This window comes from Uloborus diversus, chromosome 6 (assembly GCF_026930045.1).
Source record: "Uloborus diversus isolate 005 chromosome 6, Udiv.v.3.1, whole genome shotgun sequence".
NCBI lineage: Eukaryota > Metazoa > Arthropoda > Arachnida > Araneae > Uloboridae > Uloborus > Uloborus diversus.
This window is the reverse complement of record NC_072736.1, coordinates 67,626,955-67,644,854: the sequence shown is the minus strand read 5'-3', so window position 1 is coordinate 67,644,854 and position 17,900 is coordinate 67,626,955. Positions and strand designations below refer to the sequence as shown.

The 17,900-nt window shown below is 32.8% G+C and overlaps 1 protein-coding gene across 1 annotated transcript in view; it reads right to left on the bottom strand.

Moving 5' to 3' along the window:
- The window catches only part of LOC129224096 (mannosyl-oligosaccharide 1,2-alpha-mannosidase IA-like), a 161,470-nt gene extending 147,412 nt beyond the window's left edge, over nucleotides 1–14,058 (bottom strand). Inside the window, exon 1 of the mRNA XM_054858503.1 lies at nucleotides 13,381–14,058. Within this exon, the coding sequence (XP_054714478.1) occupies nucleotides 13,381–14,052 (672 nt within the window). The 5' untranslated portion in view covers nucleotides 14,053–14,058. The remainder of the gene's footprint in view (nucleotides 1–13,380) is intronic.
- Nucleotides 14,059–17,900: the final 3,842 nt, after the last annotated feature.

The window sequence follows — 17,900 nt, the reverse complement described above, 5'->3', positions numbered from 1 at the left end:
TTGCTGTAGGAAAGGACAAAGTTATGTTCTATCTCTCTCTCTCTCTCTTTTTTTTTCTTATCGGATTTGGAGAAAAAGCCTTAATGTTCTTAGAAATGGTGAATGTTTTGGGGACTTTCCAGGATGACTTAACTGACCTTTTAAGGTTTGAACATCAAATTTCATCACAGTAGACAAAAGTAGGACCTTTTACTGTAGCTAAAATTAGTGAACATATTTAGTGTTTTTGCTCAAATTTCTGAAATTTTGAGGCAATACTTCTCACAGGAGATATGATTTGATTCAAAAAAATATAAATTTATATGTCCAAGGGAACAGATCATTTTTGGCAGGTACTACCTACATTTTGCTTCCAAAAAAAAAAAAAAAAAAAATTACAAAACACAGTTCAATAACCTAACCCTTACAGCATCCAGCTTTAAATAGTTCAGTAAGGATATTTTTTCATGAAATATCTAATTTTTGCTGAAAAAAAATCTGACTGATTTTAAAATTTGAATGACTTGAAAAATGATTGATTTTAAAATCTAAAAATATGGCTAGTTTAAAAAAACATATACAGAAACGTCTTGAGAGGTCCACTTAATCTGAGGTAGCTAAAATAATGTACCCATTTCTCTTCTTAAAAAAAATGTTCAATCAAAAGAATACATATCTGGCATGATATCTTGATAACTAAAGACCTCAAAGACAACTGTAAAAATGAAACTAGGAATAATTTACAATTAAAAACAGTTTGAAATATCTGCCTGTGAAGAGGTAACATGCTTTCTCTGTGGCTTTATGGTGATGAACCAGAAATTTCTGAGGAATTAATAATTTGGAAGATTAATTGCCAAGATGAAGTTGAAGATTTAAACGATGACACAAAGTAGATCATTTCTCACGCAGATCATAAGATTTTTTTTTTAAATGTTAAACTAAAAAGAGAGAGTTTTCATACCCTTTTTATATTCAGAAATCTGTGTGCACATGATGATACTTGTACTCTTCAATCATTATTTAGAAGCTGTCCGAAGGCTAATGCATTATAAAATTTAGCAGTAACTTTAGGAAATGAGGAAAGTAGGCTCATCATTGGATAGTATGGCGTAAAAAAGTGAATGATGAGCTAGAATGATGATAATCTTCAACTGTCAAGGTTTCTGAAAGTTTGGAAAACCCGGAAGAATAACTCTGTGTGTTATGAGTCGGGAAAAAACGAATAAAATTGATGTTTTTGAAAGAAATGCTTCTGTTGTGGCACACGTTGCAGTGCCTGAACTGCAGAACAATTCTGTATAAATGTGAGAGAAAACTCTGACAAATTTTCTGCAGAAATTCTACAGATTTTTTCAGAAACTGAAGATTTTCTGCAAATGTTATCTGACTAAAAATGTATATTTCAGAAATTCTATAGAATATCTGTAGATTTTTTCAATTTAGAAGATAATACAAAATTCTCATAAATTATGCAGATTCAGCAGAAAAATCACACTAAATCTTGAATTTTATTCGACATTTGTAAGAATTTTAATTTAATTTGAATTTGAACTTGACGAAATATATGCAGAATTTGTGCAAAGTTACATCTTTATTTAGAGGATATTAGCAGAATATTATCTTTGATTGACTGCACCAGGATTAGGCTCCTTAAGCATCCTTCCTGAAAGACCGATCCGTAAATGATTGGCTATATAAGGGCAAAATTTTACGTTTTACATTCTTTGTGTAGCCATCTCTTTGTGGCACTTTTGGCCATGTGCTTTTAATTAGTGATGCAACTAATATTCGGCCGATGCCGAATACCTAGTTTACTATTCGGCCTCAGCCAAATACTATGCAAAAAATGTAGTTTATTGTCTGATTGTATCACAATTTTTAATATGCTGATCACGTTTAATGGGCAATTTAAATGAAACCTTGTTATGCTATTCTGCATTGCCACTGTTAAGTATTTCACTTATGAATGACAACAAAAACTGTCTGTACTACAAATATACAAAATGTTTGAATAAAGCCGAAAAACAAAATATGTTTTCTGACATATTAAGAAGATTGATGCTTATTTTGAAAATAATTCTAATCCATAAAGAATTTAAGTTCATGAAATACAAGCATAAATCACACATGAAGTAATAAAGGTGGTTATGCAGTCTCAGAATGAAATTTTCAACATTTAATAATATGTTTTTTTTTTCTTTTTTCACTCTTTAAATTTTTCTTATCAAATATGAGAATTTAAAATACAAAAATTATCATTATGATTTCCTACATCGCATCTTCAAAAATATTCTTTGTAATGTTTAGTTGTTCAGCTCCAGGGCCTAATAAATACAGATTGATTTTACAATCGTTTTTCGGTACCTTCACAAAAATCTTATTTTTAAAATTGATACTTGAACAAAAATCAAGTAATGAAATCAACAGCTTTACAAAATTAACTTTGAAAATTAGCAGTCACAAAACATTAAAAAACCCGAAAATTTTTGGGAAATTTCTCATTTTAAAATCGAAAACTTTTTTTCCTGTTTAAAACAGTTTAATAATAAAATAAAATAAATGCCTAAGATGATTTATATAAACAATCACTTAGGTAACTTTTTCGTAGTATTTTAACTCATTTTCAGCACTTTTTCGTCAAAATAGCATTAACAAATTTTAGCGCCAGTTTTGGGGGGCCGTTTTTCTAATGATTTCCTGAATTGTACACATTACATAGCCTATTGAGCTGAGACATAGCTGTATTTTTCCTATCTCTTATGGTTTTATCACCCCCCCCCCCCAAAAAAAAAACCTGTTGGAAGTAATAGTAGATGACATTTGCACTTTTCAAACAAACAGTTAAGTTGCTCAAATCTTCTTTAAAACAAAAAAAAAGATAAAAAAACAAAACTCAAAAATAAAATACTGACGCAATACTTTCAAAAAAAAAAAAAAAAATAGGCAGAGAGAAAGAAGTCTCCTGGATTGCCCCCTAAGCTCATAGAGCCAAGTTTTTCCTGCACAAACAGTCTACAATGCAAGGAAAAAATTGTAGAGCATTTTTAGTAGATAGGTGCTTTTCTCTCTTTTTTCTCCTTTATAAAAAGTTCCAACTTTAACGTTAAGGGTTTTGTTAATATTGCGATATAATTTCTATGATACATAATATAAGCAAGTATAACACATAAAATGAAGTTTGAGGCTTTTCTAATGGGGAAATAGTATTTTATTTAATTATTGTTTACATTTTTTGAAGAAAGGATACAATTTGTGACTAAAGTTTCTACTCTTTTACAGCAATTATTTTGAAAATCCTTTTCAGTTCTTGAACCAATTCATTGTCTAGATGCCTGAAAGTGTCCTATTCTAAAAACTTTGATAATACCCCCATTTATGATTAGTTAATTCAAATCTTTTAACTCAAAATAATATTAAACTGTTAATTCAAAATAATATTAGATTGAAAAACGCTTCTTTTCCTAAACATACCTAACTATAGATTTTCTCAAAAAATGGGACGGACGCTCTCACTCAATGGCCATTGAGAAAGGTTGGGTGGCCGTTATCAGGGGTGTTTTTAACATTGTCTATGCTCTAAAAAATCCATGATTCAAAACATTAGCCGTTAAGAGAGGTGGCCGTTTGAAGAGATTGTACTGTATTACATATTAAGAGAGAAAATCTTGAACTTGTATTAAGCAGGGAGGGTATGTACATCCACATGCTTTTTGTTTTCTTTTGAATATTTGACTTTTTTTTTACGTGAAGAAAATCGCCAAGCAATATTTGACACTCTGATATCCATATCAGCCTACTCTTCAAAGTTTCAGCATATAACCCTCTTATTTTGCAATTTATGTATATGCAAGATACGTATATTACAATATATATATTTTGCATAAATATACCATAATAAGATAAAAAATATAAGGTATATGCACACATAACACAAAAAATATTAAGTATATGCGCAAATAGCTCAAAACTATCTGCAAGAATAAGATTCATCATGCAGGAGGTAGATAAATTTTTTAGTAAGAAAATGCTTTTTGCCGCAAATCATGTATTCGTGAAAGCAATAATGAATATTTTTCATTAATTTATATTCAAATTTTGAAGATAATCAGTGTTTAATATGGATATTATTAACAATTTTCAGCCAACAATGCACATATCCACATATCTATAGCAAATGCATCTGGTCAGCATTAAACTTTTCAAGGTTGAAAATGAATTAAAATGATTAAAACCTAATCTTTAGATCTACTTTACTCAGTGCTTTAAATCTACATTGCTAATTGATTTTTTAAGATCTTAACTAAGGTGTGTAAACGAGTGACCTGATTAGTCTTTGAAAATATCTCTGCCCTACGCCTTTTTGGTGTAACCAGCTTGATTTGTTGCAGTTAATCTGCTTGCCCGATTTGCTCCCATATGCTTGTAATTTGTTTGCAATAAAAGCGATCCTTTTTTTTAGCTTATACATGCAGTTCTGTATAACCTGTTATCGTTTTAGCTAAAATTTATATCAGGGATGTATCATTCATGAACAAAGGGGTTAAAAAGAACGAATCCTTAAAACGAACAACAAACGGATGCGTTCATTCACTTTAAATGAACGACCGTTCTTTTGAATGGTGAGCAGCAGTTTGGAACATTTTATTGATGCACTAAGGATAAAATTGTTTTTTTTTTTTAATTTTTTTTCCATAGTATTCATCAAATTTTTAACTCAAATTTCCTTTTTCTCTTTGCAGTAGGCAGAGTTGATGTCAATTCCACAAGGGGGGTACCCAAGATGGTCTCAGGGGGTAGCCTTGACGATCCTTTTTTGAACTTAATGCATGTTAAAATTCTTAAAAAAGTAAGAAATACGTATTTTTTGGTTTTGTCCAAAAAAATTCCAGGGTCAAGAAACCAAGATATAGGCCGGCAAAGATGCCGGTCTTGTCATCATTCCTCACTTGCGAATTTCGACAAAATCTTTGAAGTACATTATCTCAGGAACGGTACAACATATTTCGTTGGGGTTTGTTTTGTTTAAAAGGTTATTTATTCTTGTTTAAAAAATATGCAACATTTCGAAATATGTGTTTCAGTTTTCTTTCCACAGTCTTTTGTAAAAAAAATTTTTAATCATTTCTTCGATTTTTTTTTGAATGCCAATTTTAAAAATTTTCACTTTTCTACTGTTTATTTAACATTGAGCACTACATTCACTGAAAAGGAGAGCTTCCACTTTTTTTTTAAACAAATTTTAGAGGCATTTGAAAAAAAATGAAGGTTTTTAAGGAACTCTTTGCGTAATGGTAGACCTGAAAATTCAAATTTTTATTTTGCAGCAAGTGGCCAGAAAACACTGCTTATGTAGCCAAATATTCATTTTAAGTCGCCATTTTATTTAGAACATTGAATTTTGCGAGAACAAGATGGCACTGTGCTAAACGTTTCTTTTGATGCTACGCTGAAAGGTAGCACAGGGAAATGCAAGGAATCAGCTGGAGACTGAGTTTTTGTTATCATAAAAAATAAAATTCATGGATAGGCATCTGGACGGGTCAGCATCTTTACAGCCTGTATCTTGGCCCAGGATTTGGGGGGGGGGGGGGCGGCAAAACCAAAAACACATATTTCTTACTTTTTTATGAATTTTAACATTTTGTTATTTATATGAAATCTTAGACCATCTAGGTAAGTCCGTGGTTGAATTGACATGGAATCTACCAGTACAATATATTCATTTGAACCTATTTACTTTTTGCTTTATTCATCCTTTTTCTTTATCTGTTGAAATTCATTTGCAATTTTCCAAAGCATCTCTTAGTAATTAATGGTTGCGTTGCGTCCTGCTAAAATATTTGTCTCACTTTCTTTCGCCAAAATTATTTCTAAACATACCTTTAATTACTTTTCTGGCTACCCTTTTGTCTTCTATAACATCCCTGTCAACTACCACCATCTATATTGATTTAACTTTATTTCGAACTTTGCTCGGCGACTTTCCAAATCGATTATTTTACAATCCAGAGAGATTTAATAAGTAAGGATTATTAATGTCTAATGTCCCCATTAAAAAAAGTGTTGCATTTTTTTTTTCTGTTCTCATCGGTACTGAGGAATAGTTTTGAAGCTCTCTAATATTTAAGGTGAATTTTTTTTTTCTTTAAAACTATTTTAACTGAATTACCCGGTACTCCAACTGAGCTACTGATATATTTATTGTTACTTTTTTCATTATAAATGGCCTACTGGTAATATTATATGCATATATACAGTGCTGTAGGGGGGGGAATTTAATTACTTAATTTTGTGACATGCTGAAATGGAACCTGTGATTTTCGGAATGGAAAACATTACCATTCGGCAACTGAGAAATATCTTATAAAATGAACTATATAATTAGTTTACACATCTAAACCTGAAAAAAATGTTTTTTGATTCATTTATTATAGGCATATATATCTTCTAACTTTTAAATAATTTTAGGTATTTTCCTTCAAACAATATTATTGATCTAATGAATCATTTTGAATGTATGTCAGTGTCAGGATGTCGTGTAGAGTGATCACCTGCAACTTTTTAAAATGAATAAGTTGAAAGAACAGATCAAAAGAATGAAAGATCCTATGATGAACAGATCATTAAAAAGAAAGACATTGGCTACCTCTAGTTTATATGTGCGCAATTGTTATTGATCTCTTAAAGCCTTTGCATACTCTAGCATTACTTTTACCAAATTTTCAGATTATCAGTGATTAGCATACCACCTTATTCCATGGCATCAACTATAAGTATTTGTGCAACTTATGTATATATGCATAGCAATACGCTATTATGTATAATATTGTATTGCTATTTTTACCAAGTGGTTAAACCAACAGATACTTTACCGTTTGTTGTTTATTTTTAACAATGTTTCAAGTCAAAAGAAATGTAACTTCTTACAGTTAGTGACGTAGCTAGGGTGAGGCAGAGGAGGCGGTCCGCCTCGCACTTTTCGAGGGTGGCAAATTAACCCTTTTGATGTGGAAAAAATAAACATTTTTTTAAATAAGGAAATTACGGTTTTAATCTGTTACTGCAGGCAAAAAGAAAATCTTCGAATTGAAAGACTTTTGTGTCACTACCAGATTAAAAAATTACTTTTATACAAAACTTTCTGCTTTCTTTTGAAAGTCTTTCTTGATAGCATATCATTAAAATTCCTTGTTATTTTCTGAGAGGGCAGCAGGGGAGAGTCATGGGACCATTTTTTCTTAGACTGTAGAAGTTAACTCCAAGAGGAAGAAAACAATGAAATTTTCCAATTTTCATAAAAGATACAGTTAAAACTGGATTTTAAGAGAGTTTCTGAAACAAAAACTTTTTTTTTCAAGAAAATGGTGACAAGAGTAAAAAAGGGAGGGGACATGAAAAACGGTGCAAGAAACACTTTATTGCTCATCACAAGGGGTAGCTTTAAAAGTTGCAGAGTTTACTTTGATTTCTCATTCATTACAAGATTTCTCTATTTCGAAAGAAGTAAAAGGGATTTTTGTTTTCTCCCTTTTAAGAGTAGAAAATCTATCTGACAACTTTAGATCACATGTTAGTCTATTCGTTATGGAAGGTAAGCGAGTTTCATTTTTCAAACATCTGGTTTGGTCCCTGAACTTGGACAAACATAGTCTAGAATTGTTTTTTAAGGCATTCAGTTTCAAATAATTAGGGTTGTGAACCTTTCCCACCTCCACTCTGCAGTCTAACAGTGTAGAAGAAAGATAAGACAAAAACTAACTAGAGATAAACTAAGAGATAAACTAAAGATAGCTTCAAAATATTTTTAGGAGGAAGAGCTCTCGAATCTTTTATCTCTTTTCCTAATATCACCAAAGATAGCTTAGAAATGTAGTTTCAGACCTCAATATTTAAAAAATTTCTGGTTAGAACCCGAACCCTGTCTTTTTCTCTAACGTAGCAATCACAGCCAAAAACTACATATTTAGGCCTCCAATTCTGAAAACTTTCCTGGAGAAAACTCCGACAATCTCTTCTAGTCTCAACATAAAACCTAAAATTACATTTTTAAAACTACGATACCTCTTAATATCAATTTGTGAAAACAGCATTTGAACCTTGACTAACCTTGATCTCTCCTAACCAGTGGCGCAGCCACGGGAGGGGTTTTGGGGTTAAACCCCTCCCAGAACACAAGCACATTCATTTCCTCCATTAAAATCAAGGGAAAAAACAGAGTATTTGAGCTTTTCCAAGAGGAATAGGTTTCAACAAAATATTTTACTGCTTTTAATGATGAGGAAGCAGTCAGAAATTACTTTTCAATTCTTAAATATAAAGGTTGTATTTCATGATGAGCACCCCACGTCTCCCCTCGTATGAGATAGCTAAAATGGTGTCAATAAAGCTCTACAGAGTATCATGGTCCCTCAGCACTTCCATCGTTGCACAAATCCTTTTTAGGGACATCTACAGCCTGCCGCACCAGATTTTTTGAGGCTCTTTTTCAATTCTCATTGAAAGATCGAAACCGTTATTAGCTAGAATTTAACATTCATAAAGGCATGAATGTATTTGAGGAGGAGGTCTTAAATGATCTCGCGAAAAACACACACAAAAAAATAGGGGGATATAAGAATAAAGTAAAAGTAATAAAAAATATTCTGTGCTTTTTCCCACTTTCTTCATTTCATAGTGATATCAATGCGAATTATCAATTGTTTTTCCGCAGTTACTTTGAATGAATATTTACTAATCTGTAGAAATTCTTTGATATTGAATAATTACGCATTTTAAATGAATGGGAAAGAAAGCAACAATTTTCGGTTTTGAAAACCCCTCCCAGAAAACTTTTCTGGCTGCGCCACTGCTCCTAACATGATTGAAGATACCTTAACACTAGAACGCTGGAACATTTTCTTCTCCTAGAACCCTGACTGGTGTCATTTCAACATTGGTTAAAACTAAGTGAGATATATGAACAAAATAAATGCAATTTTCGTTTTAATATCTTTTTAATTTATGAATGGTAATCAGGGTTGGGTTTTGGACTGTCCAAAACTGGTTTAGGACAGGACAGGTGGTTTTTACCGTCCAAAACTGCCTAAAACTGTCCGAAACTGTCTTAAACTGTCCAAAACTATGCTAAAAGCTAAAGAGATATAATCTAATCAGTTTGTATTTACTACAATATTCGTAATGCATAAATTTAAATATTAATGAGGTTTAATTAATGAGTACAGTGCAGAACCTTTTATCCGGGAACCAAAAAACCGGAAACCAGAAAACCGGCAACCTTTTGCCGATTTTCCCGCCGTTTTTTAAAAATACGCATTTTTGGCAATTTTCGAAAAACTAAGCATTTTTTTGAAATACCTAAAAGAAAATGAGCGGTCTCTTAATAAATACCATATTACTCATCTATAACTCGGGAAAATGTTTACAAAAATGAGCTTCAAAGGGTTGTCATTAACGCAGGGGGAAAATTTCCGGAATATTTTCTTGAACTAAAAAGTACACACGTAAGTCTGAAATTTTTGTGTTTTATTCCAACTGAAAAACTAAAGAAATGAATATTGTCACATTATAATGCAATATTTTATTGAATGGCCTTTAATTAAAACCGTTTAGAGCAGAAGTGACGTCGCAAAACAGCGTGAAACGCTGCGATTCTCGAATTTTCCGGATAGTTGATGGTGGAAACTATAAATCGTTAAACACAAGACTGTAATAAGGCTGCAGAAACTCATAAATTAAATTTCAATTGGTATTGACTTAATGTAAAATCAATAGTTATCAATAATCGCTAACGCCAAACCTTTACAAAAAAAGGGCAAAAAAAAAAAAATGCGTTCATGAAAACAAAGTCTCCTCATACACTATAGTAGAAGAATCGCTCATTTACGTTCAAAAACTTGTTTCGTGCCCTTCCCTTCATTCTCTTTTATTTAAAAACATCGAAAATTGGTGTTTTTCTTTCCTTTTCAAAATGAGTGTGAGGGTCTCAGGTCTTATTAAATAACTTAAGGTTTTTGGTGTTTAAATTATTCTCTCAGGAGTAGTTTTTAATGTTTCGATATTGATAAGCATATCTAAACTGTTTTCTTCTTATTTTAATACGTGTTACTATTTATTATAGTAATTTAAGTATTATAAACAATCGGCCAAAAGCTCTTTTTAGCAATCCAGAATACCGGGAAATTCAGATATCCGGGATAGCTATGGTCCCGAACTTCCTGGATAATTGGTTCTCTACTGTATTTGATAATATTTTTCTCTAAAATGTTCATTTAAAAAATATTTTAATTAAAATAAAATGCCAATAACTCTATCACATAAAAACTTCCTTTTGTTGGTAGAGGATTCACAGGAAAGAAAATTCACATTGCTGCCAAGACAACTAATTACAGTTCCATTTATAACTCAAAGGAATGTTATTAAATGTACAATATTTTTTAAAAAGCTTCATTTTTTTAATGGTTTTTGCAAATAAATTTTGCATGATGTTTTAATGAAAATTATTTTTTAAATCATAGATTAAAGAAAAAGAAATTAATGATTAAACACAACTTATATTTTAAAAATTGTGCTATTCTTTTTTTAGTTCATATATTTAATATAATACATTCTGTAACTACAAAAAATTGTCATTTATTGCATTTAAATCAATTATTGCACTATATTTTGAACACTTTCTTTCGACACTTGCATATATATGTCGAAAAATTTGGTTTATTGAAACAAAAAAGAGAAAAACTCATGCATACAAATTAAAATATTTAATGAAGAACGTAATTTCTACGTAACTAGATCAAAATCTGCTGTATATATAAGCTATATATATTTTTATACTTGAATGTTCACATTAAATAAATATATTAAATAGTCAAGAAAAAAAAGTCGAATTTTGACACATTTTGTTCTGTTTTTGATATTTTCTCACACAATATGGTTTTTCAAACAATAGTTTTAGACACTTTTGGACACAAGGGTTTTGAACTGTATGGTAAAAACCTTGCCAACCCTGCTTTCATTTGCAAACATGCAGCATAAGCAGAAGTAAATTTGGTTACCATTATGAAAAAAATAATAATTGGAATAATAATAATAAATAAATAAATAAAATAAACTCATGCATACAAATTTAAATCAAGAATTCAACTTCTGTAACTAGATTAAAATCAGCAGCATAAATAAGTTGTATGTTCATATTGAATTAATGTTCAATATAAAACTTTAATTTGATGCATTTTATTCTGATTTTGATGTTTTCTCACAAAATACAATTTCTCTAAAAATATAGTTTTGGACACTTTCGGACAGTTTTGGACAGGACGGTAAAATCAGGGTTTTTACTGTGGTTTTCACCATAGTGTCCAAAACCTTGCCTTAGAGGAAAAACAAAATTTGGTCGCCACATTCCCATTAAATTTTTCACCTGACACTTTTGCGCTTTGGTGGGCTGTTATTTTGAAATTCATGTTTATTCCTTTTCTTTTTTCCTGAGAATTATTAATATATTCTCTGCGCATTTCGCCCTTTTCTGTGAGACAATTTTAAATTTCCAAACTATAATAATATAAAACGCTCGAAAAAAAAAAGCATCATATATGTTCCAAAGAGCTGTCAACATATATGCAGGCACATCAGTTATCTCAGCAAAAAAGGCAATTCAAATGCCCTGTACAATTGATGAATCATATCACATGAGTGCTAATATGGCATCAGAAACTATGACGTGATAAGCAGGGTGTGAAAAATTAAAATTTGCTTACAGGCACTGGTGACATTCAATACTCTGACACTTATTATAGAACTGCTGTTAAGAAAAAAATAAATTCAGTATATTGGAGATAAAATTATTGCATTGTCGAATTGACACCAAACCGGTGTTTTAGGTAAATTCACCCATAAAATGAATTTTTAAAAAAGTAATTTTCCATAACTTTGTGCATGAGTTTTCCTTACATATTAAATAAAAGTCACGAAAATCCGTATGGATCCGGTAGGAATTTCACACTTTGCATAATTTTTAAAATGCCGAGGTGTCGAAATGACACCTCTCAGTGTTCTAGTTTTAAAATACATTTTTAGGACTTCAGTTTCAGAATTGTTCCACGAGAGATACCTTAATCACCCCATCTAACATCTCCAAAGATTAAAACTGCGTTTTGGAAACTTTAATTTTGAAACTGTACCGATGAAGGAAAGCTGCACTCCTCAGACTATTTCCTAAGGTCCCCAAAGATAGCCCAAAATTTTGCTCATAGAAATTTTGCGTGGGTTAGAGCACTCTAACCCTTCCTTCTCAAAGATACCCCAAAATGAACTTCAGCTTTAAGAAAATTTAAAGTCAGGCGTCAATTACGGAAATTTTCCATGAGAGTGCTGCCTGGCTTCCCAACATGTTTGGTGCTGTTAGGTGTTAGGGAATCCTTTAATGTCACCAAATATAGCCTAGAATTGTGTTTTTTAGACTTTGATACTGAAAAATTTTAAAAGAAAAAAGCCGAACCTTCCCCTTTCCACCAAACCACCCTTGAAGTTTATTTCAATTTAAAAAATATTTCAGTAAGAATCCTAAGAGCTCCCCTCTCTCCTCTAATGCTTACAACTGCGGCCATTCCCAATTTTCTTAACCTCTCCACAAAGCAGCCTAAGCTGCATTTTAAAACTTTGATTTTGGAACATTTCACCGATCCCCCATCATCAACAAAGAGACACTACAAGAGACTTTAGTTTTGAAAAAAAATTGGGAGCAAACTCTTTCCCTTCACTTTACTGAAAATTGCCTAAATTTGCGATTTTTACGTAAACTTAGCAATTTTTTACAAGAGTGCTCCCCCCCCCCTGCTTTATCTGTTGTAAGTATATAGAAATTATCTCTTTTTTTCTGAAATTAAATTTCTAGTTTTAATTTACACACCTTTGACAATTTAATGTGTATGCTATTTCACAACAAAAGGGCAGCAAACACTAGCTACGCCACTGTTTAGTTAAAATGATTAGTACCTCTGGCATTTAGTAAATAGTAGATTTTAGTTTAAATTTGAAGAAAGTGCATTCTCCCAACTACGATTGGAAAAGAAAACATATGCTAAAACCATAATTAAAAGCACATTCATTCATCAGTAAGTGAACATCTGATTAAAATTATGCAGTTACAGCAGAAGCTCTGTATAATATTAAAACTATCATTTTAATGTTTTACATCCCTTTTCCCCTTTACTGCTTCACTTTGTGAAGAATAAATGACTTACATTATAATTAAGAGCAAAAAATGTTTAAGATTTAGTATACATAATACAGAAACTTTGGCAAGCAATGGTACATGGTAGTAAGATGTATTTTGGTCCACTATGACCTACATTTAAAAGGTAAGGCTTTTAAATCACGGGAAAAGAAAAATCACGGCCTTACCTCTTTTATTTTGTTTCTTTTCTCTCGAATATCAGGATCAGAAGGTTCTCCCCCTCTTGTTCCAGGGCCCCCAGTGTGATCTCTTACTATGTCATTTAAATCTAAACCACCTATGTCGTTTTTATTCACCGACATTGGCAACTGCCCAACGTTATTAAGCCACTTGTCTTGGGACAATAAATCAGAACTTTTGCCTTGCAAAGCATTGACTATTGTTTCAGTAGATGAAGAAGAATGTGATTGATCATTTTTAACTAAAGGACCTTCAACTTGAGCTTTGTCCATGCTTTCCTTCAAATTTTTTTGCCTCTCTCGTTCTAGATCTTCCTGAATTTTGGATATTAATTTAGCTCTGTCCACCTCCTTGTGTGGATCTTCATTATTTACATTGTGGTGGCGAACCACGTTTCCTCCATCCGCATAGTGGGGTGGCGGTGGTAATAGTAAGTCTGAACCCGCATCTCGGATGTGACGATATGCAGTGTTGATAGTCGAGCCCGATCGCAGTTCAGGCAGAAAGAAGAAAGTACCGATGCATATTGCCACAAAAGTTCCCAACACCAAGAGTACGATATATTTTTCTCGTAGGCGAAGAGTTTTTCGGCCTACAGATGTCACCGGAGCACCGTTTATGTAACGTTGATAAGTTGGTAACACGGAGCTCGCCGCCATTTTACATCTCTGCGACGTTCACATCAGAATGACGTGAGAAAATAATCAACGTGCAATATTTTACCGTTTCGTGCACCAATAGATGGCGCAATGAAATTGACAGTTAAAGATGCTGCCAAATCAAGATGTTGAAATACATAGCCTATTATAACAAGGCTTTGTTTGAGCTTCATTGCCAAATAATAATGTTTTTTCAAAAGCATAGGATCAATAAAATTCATATTTTTTCACGCTACAATCAAAGCAAATTCATCCTTGTGTTCGCATCTGTCGACCGTGGTTTGTTGATTGATGACGTCAGTGGTTGATTTGATGACGTCGTGGCCTCACAGTTTCAATGAGAAGACATCTGCTTCCCAGTGGTGTAGAGTGGGGGGGGGCAAAGGGGGCACTCGCCCCGGGCGGCACTTTGCTAGGGGCAGCAAATTCTGTAAAACTACATTTAAATTAAAAAAAGCTTTTTTTTTTTGTTTTTTTGGCACTCTGCTAGGAATGGCGAACTGTGTCTCACTGAATGAACATGAAAAACGTTTTTTTTTTTACTATTCAGTTCTAAATTCTCTCAGGGAATTTTTCTCGTTCAACCACGAGCACGAAATACTGGATACTAACATGTATGCGGATTATTTATCACTGGAGCTGACATAGTAAGACGAGAAGGGAGAGTTCAACCTCGTTGAAGGGGATTATAAATATCACAAAAATCGACAAGCAGTCCGGGGCGGACTGGGTCCCCTAAGAGGGCGCTAACTTTGACTACCAAAGGGCGCAAAAAAAAAAAAAAAAAAAAAACACGAATGTGCACAGATGGTTAGTGGGCGTAATAAAAGATGAAAAAACGAAGGAGCACACGTTCGAAGGCGCAAATAAAGTAATATAATTTTTTTTTTAATTTTGAATATTTTACGTCTTGAATTCAAATTATGTATTTCGCAATGAAGATTCACGAGTGTGTGTGTAGGCGTGTGTGTTTGTAGGCGTGTGTGTGAGTAGGCATGTGTGTGTGTGTTTAGGCGTGTGTGTGTGTGTGTAGGGCATAGACGCCACCACCCATAAGTTTGGTCTCGCTCGCAGAGGCCAATGGAAGGTGGAGTTCGCAGAGTTAAGTTTTACGCTTAAGTTAAGCCTTGAATAAACAAACGATTTCTGACCATGGCTACAAATGTTTGTTTTCTTAATAAGGCTCAAAATAAAAAAAAAGGAGGCGGATATGTTTGAGGGAGCAAAAAAAAAAAAAAAAAAAAAAACCCGAGGGTGCCGAGAAACAAAGGTGCACAGGTTCGAGGGCGGAAAAAAAAACGAATGCACATGCGTTCGAGGGAGCAAAAAGTATATAACAGAAGGCACACAGGTTCGATGGCAAAAAAAAAAAAAAAAGAGCGGAGGTTCAAGGGCGCAAAGGTTTTTCCCAGACAGCACAGATCTTCCAATATTCGTTGTTATATCGTTGAACTGGTGCAAAACTCATGACATATCACAAACGGATATCGACGCGATGTAGATTTCCTCACGTAGTTGGGCTTTTCCAAATATGGTTGACAAAAGTACGAAATTGGCACAAGTTTCAAAATAAATCCAAAATATGTTTGAAAGTTTACATTTATAGTATATAGCGTATCTCTAATTTTTGTAATCATTTTGACGAGTTTTTACGTTTAATCTGCTCATGCGCAACAATTTCAGTTTAGAAAAATGGCTATTTACTGACTGTTTCCACGTGGTCAGTTGTCGGGTTGTGTATTGTTGCGAGCGTGAGTGTGTAAATGAATTAGCGATTTCTTGTATTAACGTGAAGTAAGTAATTGCTTGCTTTTTAAGTTTTTTTAAATTATGTTTTCTAAATTCAAGAAACAATGTTCTGATCGTCAAGAACGACGTAGAGATAGCTTTGAATTAAAAATTCTCATATTATTATTATTATTATTATTATTATTATTATTATTATTATTATTATTATTATTATTATTATTTTTATTATTTTGTTTTTTTGTTCAGATTATTGCTGGAATAAAATTTGTGAATTGTGCATACAAAAGAAATGGTTTATTGTCTACTTAAATATGAACACAAAATAGGTTATCAATGATTCATAGATTACTGACATGTTTCTTGGAAGTCTTAAATCTTTAAATTTACTTTTTAAAACGCTAAAAATAGTTAAAATTAGCCATTTTTTCTTAAATTATTTAAATAAAATGTACATATTTACTTATATTTGAAATTAATTTAAAAATGATTTCATTTTTCTTGTCTTTCTTAATTATTTTATTGAGTTATATTCCAAATTTGAATTTTATTCAAATGATTTTTTAAAAAATCTTAAGTATATTACTGTTTTAAAAAATTTAGGGGAAAAAAAGTTTTTAAAACTTTCAAAAAAGTGTGCAAACAGTCGATAAATTATTGGTAATTAATTTACCAAGATGCAATTTATGTAGATATTTCGTGACACAAACACATGAGAAAATCGTTGATAAATCCTCTGAAACAGGTTGTTAGTTCATCTAATATTAGTAGATAAATCCATTTAACCTCTAAAATCCGTTGAAAACTCCTCCAGAGCACAATATAACCAACATAGAAATATCGTTGATATTTTGTAAGCATCCAAAAAACGTTGATAATTGCTCTCAAAAATGTTGAAAGTCATATCATATCTACAACGATTTCACGTAAAATCGCTGTGCTGGGCGGACATTTTGCTATTTTATCAACCAGTTCTCTACGAATTTTAGAGGATTTCGGTACATGTGATCACGTTGATGTTACATTACTTCTACGATTTTGGGACGATTTGTGCTGTTTGGGTTAGAGGGAAACAAAAGTGCACAGGGTTGAGTGCATGAAAAAACAAAAGCGCACAGGTTTAAGGCTCCCCCCCCCCCCACAAAGAAAGCAAGAAAGAAATATACAAACTCGCACAAATTTGAGGCCACCGAAAAAAAATACGAAGGCTTACAGAGGACGTTTGAGAGCGCATCGGCCCGCAGGCCAGTCTGCCCCTGCAAGCAGTTATTGCCAGTGACGTTCTCGTCAATTTTTCTGAGGGTTTACTCCGCGTGATCCACTACGTACAATATCTGTGTGCGATCATATACGCAATAAATAATAATAAGAAAATTTTTAAAGCTTGAGGGTATACGTCATATGTCAAAAAAAAAAAAAAAATGTTTGAGAGTATACGACGTATATGGAGTATAATATCCTATGGGATGGGAACCCCCCTGGTCATTGCCTTAACTGACTCCGTGAGTGCGCCTCTACTTCTTCCCAAAAGCCTTATGCGCCTGTGGTTTTTTTAGCGCCCTTGATCATAAGCATTTGTGTGTGTGTGTGTGTGTGTGTGTGTGTGTGTGTGTGTGTGTGTGTGTGTGTGTGTGCCCTCAAACCTGACCATCCCCGTTTCCCTCTCCTTTTTTTCTTTGCTCCCCGAACCTGTGCGCTTGTTTATTTATTTATTTATTTATTTATTTTTTTTTTTTTTGCGCCCTCAAATCTATGCACCTTTTTTTTTTCCCCCGCCTTTCGGGTTTGGGAGTTGGGAGTCAAGGTTGGACCACTCTTAGGGGACCCAGTCCACCCCTGGTACAAAGATCCGTTTTTGGGTCCAAACCGTCAATTTCGAATAAAAAAAGAATTATTCATCGACTTTTTTTCGAAAAGGTCTATTAACCTATTAACCTTCCCAGCACTAACCTAGGCGAACTGAAAAAATTAACGAAATCAGTCCGGTATTTTCCGAGTTTACCCCGGACATATTAATATAGAGTTTGTGTTTTTTTATTGTCCGTTTTCCACGAGAAGACACTTGACTCCTCTTTCGTCACCTGGTATCCGATTATTCTATT